Here is a 9,584-nt window from a genome sequence, read left to right on the forward strand (position 1 = left end):
CGGCTGACACAGGGTCGACGTGCCGGAGCCTCTCCTTCTCTCGCCGGCGACTGCAGCGCGGCGCCACGACACGTGCGCGTGCGTCCACGGAAACCCCAGCGGAACGGCCAAAGGAAGCTGCCGACGTCCCCGATCTCATCGGCTCGGCCGCATCATCCAAGACACTACACAGACCCCGTGTCCTCCATTTCACAGCTTCTCAGTAAAGCGCTGGAAACCAGGTCCCTGACGTTCACTTCACTTCACTCACACGCTCGCTCCCACTCAGCGTCTCAGTCCACGCCACGCCGCCGACCAACCCGTCCCGCCATGGGCGTGAGCAACAACATCACGGCGTGCCTCAACTTCACGGCCCTGCTCTGCACCATTCCCGTCGTCGCCACGGGCCTCTGGTTCGCCTCCAAGCAGGGCGCCGAGTGCGCGCGCCTGGCGCGGTGGCCCGTGGCCATCCTGGGCGGGCTGCTCCTCCTCGTCGCGCTGGCCGGGTTCGTCGGCGCATACTGGAACCGCCAGGGCCTCCTGGCCGCCTACCTCTTCGCCATGGCGGCGCTCATCACGCTCCTCCTCGCGCTGCTCGTCTTCGCCTTCGCCGTCACCCACGGCTCCGGCGCGTACCAGGTGCCGGGACGCGCATACCGCGAGTACCGCCTCCAGGGCTTCTCCGGCTGGCTGCGCGGGTACGTCGGTGACCCGCGCCGGTGGGAGGGGATCAGGGCCTGCCTCGCCGCGTCCGACACCTGCAGGAAGCTCGGCGTGGAGAGCGCATTCTTCATCGCGCCCGAGCAGTTCTACCAGTCCCACCTCTCCCCGCTCCAGGTACTGAATCTGATAAATGTTTACTGATATTAAGTGCTGCAATACATCCCCGTCAATTACCTGCATTGTACTATAGTATCAATTGGCAAATTCATAAATTGTGCGCTGCAGCAGTAGATCGTATAGTGGTTAAGCTAGATAGTGCCGGTGACCAATGACCAAAAATGTATGCAGGGTAGCACTAATCTGAACTCTGAAGTACTACTAGATGCTAGTGCCGGTTTAATCTATAGTGGCAGTAGAAGTAGCTAAGTAGTGGTTGACAAGAGGAATCAAATCATCACCGAACAAACTTTGTCGGCTCTATGGACGAAAGCTGAGTTAAGTTATCCCCAAAAAGGTCAGAATCTATTGATCGACTGCATCCATGGTGGGACATTCAGTTATGCAAACTGTGTAAGGACGAATCAATGACAGATAGGCTGATGATTTGTGGGCTAAGCGTGCAAGTGCAAGTGGGTCATGTCCATGTGGCCATGTGAGTACTAAGCTTGTGGGAGAGAGAACTGCAATTGAAGGGGAGATCTACTAGAATGATGTGAGTAGGTGTGATCGAGCGAGAATCGGAGAACAGGTCGACATAAAATGTGGGTCAGCGCATGGAAGCCTGTACTCTTCCTGAATTCTGGTTTAGTTTAGCATCATATATGAGCTATTCGAGGTTGTATAGGAATGAGCAGAGCTTCCGTGTCCATAGTGCAACCGAAGCATACACATGGATCACTGTCCTTGCTAACCAACTCACCTCCGCACATTCTTGTCCCCTTGTGTAACCGCTTAATTTGGACTAGGCATTTTCTTGGTTGTTTTTTGTGTTGTGATGCATTATGCTCACACACTTATATATCTTCAAGAAAGAAAAACGATTTTGTGTTAAGAGCAGTGCACTAAGCCACTAATAATTATGCAGAGGCTGAGAGAACTAGGCAGAGGTCTAGTGGTAGGGTCACACTGGTGCATCCCTGCTGACCAGGGTTTGAATCCTGTCAGGATCAAATTTTTGGTATCTCACCCGAGTGAGCTTCTTCTATAAAAATACGCCACCAGGGCTAGTCCTGGCTGGTCTTGTTTTTTTTTTTTTTTTTTTTGATGCAGAGGCTGAGGCTTCGTTGCCACTGTTGAAAAACAAAACAGTTAGCATGGCCACGGCCATTTTGGTTTCAGAATGTGCATCGGTATGCATAGTCTGTTAAACCTTTTGTTAGTTCTAGGTTAATTGAGAATTATATTAGTTCTGGGTCAACTTCAAAATCAATAAATCTGCACCACGATTCGTGCACATTAGAATTACACATGGATATGCAATTGCAAAATCATTTTTCCCAATTACACATAAATTGCACATGAAATTGAGTGACCGAGAATTTAGTTAGTTCTGGGTCAATTGAAAATTAGTCACGTCAATTGATTTTTTTTTGCATTGACATGCCCACATAACCGGAAGTTCTGAAGAATTACTTGTGTCTGTGCGTGCAGTCCGGGTGCTGCAAGCCGCCGACGGCGTGCGGGTACACGTACGTGAGCCCGACGGTGTGGACCAACCCGGCGAACACGGCTGCCGACGCGGACTGCGGCGCGTGGAGCAACGACCCCCGCCAGCTCTGCTACTGGTGCAGCTCCTGCAAGGCCGGGATGCTGGGCACCCTGCGCGACCAGTGGCGCAGGGCCAACGTGGCGCTCGTCGCCGCCACCGTCGCCCTCGTCGTCGTCTACATCATCGGCTGCAGCGCCTTCAAGAACGCCCAGACCGAGGACCTCTTCCGCCGCTACAAGTGGAGCAACACCTGATAGTTAAATATTTCCTGAATGATCAACCCATGATGCCAACGGCACTACGATTACTGACGAAAAGTTCTGTAAATTATGTAGTGGCAATGTTATCCAAGCTGTGATTAGAGTTGCGTTTGCGTGCCACACTTGGTACACTTGAGCACACATGGCTACTTATGCATGCGTGTGATACTGTGATTTCAGGCCGGTTATAATGCTGGTGTTTTGCCTTCGGCCTTTTTCGGTTTTCAGGCGGGTTACTGTATTTTTTTTTTTTTGAAACGGTTACTGTATTCTTTTGCCCGTTGCATGGCAATGGTAGACTCTGCATTTGAAGCTAGGACGACCCTGCATATGCAGAGACAAGTGTGCCAACGACGACGTGCTTCAGTGACTGATACCTGAAGGTTGTAGATTCCAAAGTTTTTAGCATCTACTCCGGAAATGGTGAATGGAACCTGGGTGCGCGCGCACCCATTTACGAAAAGTTCAAAACAATGCTATTTAAAAGTTTTCAAAAAATGTGAAGTAAAATTTTGCATGTACATATTATGTTGATACTTACTCATGTGTGTTTTTACGGAAAAATATCATTGTGTGTGACCTACACAAAAATGACAAAATGCAAATTCCTATTCCTGTGTGAATAGTACAATTCATGTTCACTATTCTCATTTGGACATTTTGTTATTTTTATGCAAGCCACACACAATGGTTTTTTTCCGTGAAAACACACACGCGTATGTATCAACATAATATCTACATGCAAAATTTTACTTCACATTTTTTGGAAACTTTTAAATAACATTTTTTTGAACTTTTTGTAAACGGGTGCGCGCGCACCCAGGTTCCATTCCTCCGGGTCGGCATCTACTCCTACTACTACATTAAGCTTTTGGAGATAAACTATGTAAAGAAGACTAATATAAGCATTGACAATATTCCATGGCATAATTTGATTTAAGATTCTAGTATTTGTTAACAGTGACCTATTCACAAGTTTAAGTCATCTTGTCTGGGTTCAGGGCACTCTTTTGACCTAGTGCAATACTGCAATGTAGGACACAACAGTTTATTTCTTAACATAGTTAAACGACATCGGAAATGTAAGCATTGACAAGATTCCATGGCGCTCGATTTGACCTTTATTTAATTAAGGGATCTTTTTGATTAACGGTGACCCCTTCATAAATTATTTAGCATTGCAGTCATCTTGTCCGGATTCAGGGCACACTTCCTTGGAACCCATTCATGCCACACTTAGGACCGAGTGCAATTCAAGAGAGAGTAGCAGAGCTTTTTCTTTCTTCGACTGTGTTTGCACGAACATTTCAATCTTCTCGAATTAATAAAATGCCGCACGAGAATTGACTTGAATAAAACTTCAATTACTTCTTCTTTGGTGAGTGAATGGGTAGCATTACCAGTGTTCAATATGTGGTTCCATATGTCAACCGCTACTAATCGTATTGTTTAAACTATCGAATTGTTTAAATGACCACTACTAATCGGTGGAGGTTATTCAGGCGGTTGACATATATCAAGCTCTGATTTGTTTGAAGGCACATAAGCCTTGACATTCCATGCTTACAATCTAATAATGATATCTCTTTGGTTAGTTATCACCTGCCGTCCGCGATCCAATTTATATTGTACCTAAGCCACTATGTATTCTTCATTTTCAGGACATCATCGGCCGGTATACTATTATCCAACAAAGGTATGATATGTGTCTGGAATCATAAGAACAAAATAGAGAAAAAATTAACAACCATGGATGTTATGGGTATAATTGTTATCCTTAGTGATGTGAGAGTGAGCCTGTGCAGTTGCATTGCGCAGGCTAGGGTCCTATCATGTTCGATATTTCATGGTTAATTTTCATGTTTACCAAATTAATGAAATATGTCATCTGATCAGAATTTATTATATGGTTCACTACTCCGATCTCATGAATCTTGGTTAGTATACTTTACACCATAATGTATGCTTCCAACTTCAGGAAATGAACTCAGGAAATAAAAGCACCCACAAGCAAATACAGAATATGTGTATTTCGTGTTTCATATACTTTTGTTGTCTTTTTAAATTTATAGCCGTTGTCCTAAAGTTGACTCTGATATAAATCCATGCATTCGTTTTTCTTTGGTGCATGATGGGGAGTATTACCTATTTTCAGTTTGGGGATTCTATTATGCAAAAATTATGGTGGTTATTCAAGAGGTTGACATATCTGCTGCTCTGATTTGCTCGAGCACACGTAGGCTTAACATCCATGTTCCCAATCTAATAACAATATCATTTTGATTATTCAAAACCACCGTCCTAAATACCATTTGTATTGTTTATTTAACTAGCATAGTGGCCCTCGCAAATGGGAGGGCACCATCTATATTGTGTTGAAAATGTCTGAGAAATAAGTATTAAAATCCCAGCGAATATAACAGATCACCACAAATATTAAGGTAAGTGAAATATTGCTTGTCACGTAATATCAATCACGGCGTTTATCTTCATTAGGCAATAATTAAGCTCCACATAAAATGCAGTTCTATCGGCTATGATGCATTCATGCACACCTAAGTATTTCTATCCATTTTAATCCATTTGTGTACAAGTATGAAGATTTTTTGGTTGACGTATATTTAGGTACACTGAATAAGATATATATGGTGTGATATGTTTAGGTACAATAATTATATTTACCAGCAAAAAAAGGTACAATAATTATATTATGTTTTCTAAGAAAATAAATTAGGTCTGCATGATGCTTTCTTTCTTTTAGGTGTTTTTTGTTTGTTTGAAGTACATATCTTTCTGAGCGATGAAAAGCACACTCTCGAAATACATGTCTTTTTTGCTGTATGTACCTCCTAATAATGTGGCACAACTTACATTGCATGTACATTGTTATCTTTGTGAATGTAATACTACTTACATATCCTTATATCTAACTGAGCTATATATATTTTCTTTTAGAAATTTATCAACCAAGCCAAAATTTTCAATACCCCGTTCCGATCCATATTAACTGTCGCTGAATTGGTACTAATATATTCTGAAAAGATTTTTTGAGACAAATTGAAACAATGAGTTTCACTTAACCAATGCATAAATTTGTGGCATATAAGTTTAAAAATATTAGACTCTACCTTGGTTCTCAGTTTTACATGGATGTATCTGGATGTATCGCTTACCGTCGTCCATCGACCTAGCATTCACTTTAACTCTCTTGATAGAGTAGTTCTCCCATCATGCATACCTTTGGGAAAGTAGATGTACCCAATATGCCACGCCACCTACCTATTTTTTGCCAAAATTGCTTTTGAGCAGCTACGACATCACCGTTAGACATGTAGGCTCCGCAATGATCGACGGTGGCCCTTTTATCTAGATCGTTAGCGCACAACAATCTAGTTAAAGTTAAACTTTGCAAAGTTTATCCAAAATATTAGAAATAAATATAAATATTCATAATATCAAATAGATATAATATGGAAATTTATGCAATAATGATTCTATGCAATAGATTTTATGTTGTAGATGCTAATATTTATTTAAAAAAATTAACCAAATTTTATAAAATTTGATTTTAACTAAACCTAGAATCATGAAGTAATTGTGAACGCCCATCTTGGTGAAGGAGATATGCCCTAGAGGCAATAATAAAGTGGTTATTATTTATATCTTTATGTTTATGATAAATGTTTATATATCATGCTATAATTGTATTAACCGAAACATTAGTACATGTATGATATGTAGACAACAAAGAAGTCCCTAGTATGCCTCTTAAACTAGCTTGTTGATTAATGGATGATTAGTTTCATAATCATGAACATTGGATGTTATTAATAACAAGATTATATCATTGTATGAATGATGTAATGGATACACCCAATTAAGCGTAGCATAAGATCTCGTCATTAAGTTATTTGCTATAAGCTTTCGATACATAGTTACCTAGTCGTTATGACCATGAGATCATATAAATCACTTATACCGGAAAGGTACTTTGATTACACCAAACACCACTGCGTAAATGGGTGGCTATAAAGGTGGGATTAAGTATCCGGAAAGTATGAGTTGAGGCATATGGATCAACAGTGGGATTTGTCCATCCCGATGACGGATAGATATACTCTGGGCCCTCTCGGTGGAATGTCGTATAATGTCTTGCAAGCATATGAATAAGTTCATAAGAGACCACATACCACGGTACGAGTAAAGAGTACTTGTCAGGAGACGAGGTTGAACAAGGTATAGAGTGATACCGAAGATCAAACCTCGGACAAGTAAAATATCGCGAGACAAAGGGAATTGGTATTGTATGTGAATGGTTCATTCGATCACTAAAGTCATCGTTGAATATGTGGGAGCCATTATGGATCTCTGATGTCTACGGGAGCTTCTATTCTTGTAGACAGTGTTGGGCCTCCAAGAGCAGAGGTTTGTAGAACAGCAGCAAGTTTCCCTTAAGTGGATCACCCAAGGTTTATCGATCTCAGGGAGGAAGAGGTCAAAGGTATCCCTCTCATGCAACCCTGCAACCACAAAGCAAGAAGTCTCTTGTGTCCCCAACACACCTAATAGGTGCACTAGTTCGGCGAAGAGATAGTGAAATACAGGTGGTATGAATAAGTATGAGTAGTAGAAACGGTGCCAGAAAATAGCTTGTCGGCGTGTAGTTGATGGTGGTAGTATTGCAGCAGTAGTAACACGAGTAAAACGATGAAACAAGCAGCGATAGCGATATTTAGGAACAAGGCCTAGGGATTACACTTTCACTAGTGGACACTCTCAACATTGATCACATAACAGAATAGATAAATGCATACTCTACACTCTTGTTGGATGATGAACACATTGCGTAGGATTACACGAACCCTCAATACCGGAGTTAACAAGCTCCACAATTCAATGTTCATATTTAAATAACCTTAGAGTGCAAGAAAGATCAACACGACTAAACCAAGTACTAACACACCATGCACACTATCACCTTCACGCTATGTAGGAGGAATAGATCACATCAATACCATCATAGCAATAGTTAACTTCGTAATCTACAAGAAATCACAATCATAGCCTACGCCAAATACTAACACGGATGCACACACTGTCACCATTACACCGTGCAGGAGGAGTAAAACTACTTTAATAACATTGCTAGAGTAGCACATAGATAAATTGTGATACAAAACACATTGCAATCATAAAGAGATATAAATAAGCACTTCACTACGCCATTCATAACGGTGAGTAAGTATTCCGTGAAATATAGCCTAAGAGACCCACACGGTGCACACACTCGTCACCTTTACACACGTGGGACAAGGAGTCTCCGGAGATCACATAAGTAAAACTCACTTGACTAGCACAATGACATCTAGATTACAAGCATCATCATATGAATCTCAATCATGTAAGGCAGCTCATGAGATTATTGTATTGAAGTACATAGGAGAGAGATGAACCACATAGCTACCGGTACAGCCCCGAGCCTCGATGGAGAACTACTCCCTCCTCATGGGAGCAGCAACGGTGATGAAGATGGCGATGGAGATGGCAGCGGTGTCGATGGAGAAGCCTTCCGGGGGCACTTCCCCGCTCCGGCAGGGTGCCGGAACAGAGACTCCTGTCCCCCAGATCTTGGCTTCGCGATGGCGGCGGCTCTGGAAGGTTTCTGTGGGTTTCGTTCTTCCTCCTAGGGTTTTTGCGACGGAGGCTTTAAATAGGCGGAAGGGCAGCCTCAGAGGGGGCCTGGGGCCACCACACCATAGGGCGGCGCGGCCCCCCCTCTGGCCGCGCCAGGGTGTGGTGTGAGGCCCCCGAGGCTTCCCTCCGGCGGCTCTCGGGTGTTCGGATGGTTCCGGGAAAAATAGGAACCCGGGTCTTGATTTCGTCCGATTTCGAGAATATTTCCTTACTAGGATTTCGAAACCAAAAACAGCAGAAAACGGGGATCGGCACTTCGGCATCTTGTTAATAGGTTAGTTCCAGAAAACGCATAAATATGACATAAAGTGTGCATAAAACATGTAGATAACATCAATAATGTGGCATGGAACATAAGAAATTATCGATACGTCGGAGACGTATCAGCATCCCCAAGCTTAGTTCTGCTCGTCCCGAGCGGGTAAAACGATAACAAAGATAATTTACGGAGTGACATGCCATCATAAACTTGATCATATTGTAAACATATGTAATGAATGCAGCGATCAAAACAATGGTAATGACATGAGTAAACAAGCTGAATCATAAAGCAAAGACTTTTCATGAATAGTACTTCAGGACAAGCATCAATAAGTCTTGCATAAGAGTTAACTCATAAAGCAATAAATCAAAGTAAAGGTATTGAAGCAACACAGAGGAAGATTAAGTTTCAGCGGTTGCTTTCAACTTATAACATGTGTATCTCATGGATAATTGTCAACATAGAGTAATATAACAAGTGCAATATGCAAGTATGTAGGAATCAATGCACAGTTCACACAAGTGTTTGCTTCTTGAGGTGGAGAGAAATAGGTGAACTGACTCAACATAAAAGTAAAAAGAATGGTCCTTCAAAGAGGAAAATCATCGATTGCTATATTTGTGCTAGAACTTTGATTTTTGAAAACATGAAACAATTTTGTCAACGGTAGTAATAAAGCATATGTATCATGTAAATTATATCTTACAAGTTGCAAGCCTCATGCATAGTATACTAATAGTGCCCGCACCTTGTCCTAATTAGCTTGGACTACCGGATCTTTGCAATGCACATGTTTTAACCAAGTGTCACAATGGGGTACCTCCATGCCGCCTGTACAAAGGTCTAAGGAGAAAGCTCGCATTTTGGATTTCTCGCTTTTGATTATTCTCAACTTAGACATCCATACTGGGACAACATGAAAAACAGATAATGGACTCCTCTTTAATGCATAAGCATGTGACAACAATTATTATTCTCATATGAGATTGAGGATATATGTCCAAAACTGAAACTTCCA

The 9,584-nt window shown here is 42.2% G+C and overlaps 1 protein-coding gene across 1 annotated transcript; it reads left to right on the forward strand.

The window, feature by feature from the left end:
- Positions 1-309: 309 nt before the first annotated feature.
- Positions 310-2,619, forward strand: LOC124683717 (tetraspanin-2-like). The gene is made up of 2 exons (XM_047218179.1): positions 310-816; positions 2,293-2,619. Exons 1-2 carry the CDS (start codon positions 310-312, stop codon positions 2,602-2,604), a joined length of 819 nt encoding a protein of 272 aa, XP_047074135.1. The 3' UTR covers positions 2,605-2,619.
- The last annotated feature ends 6,965 nt before the right edge of the window (positions 2,620-9,584 follow it).

The sequence above is a fragment of the Lolium rigidum genome, chromosome 1, assembly GCF_022539505.1.
Source record: "Lolium rigidum isolate FL_2022 chromosome 1, APGP_CSIRO_Lrig_0.1, whole genome shotgun sequence".
Lineage (NCBI taxonomy): Eukaryota > Viridiplantae > Streptophyta > Magnoliopsida > Poales > Poaceae > Lolium > Lolium rigidum.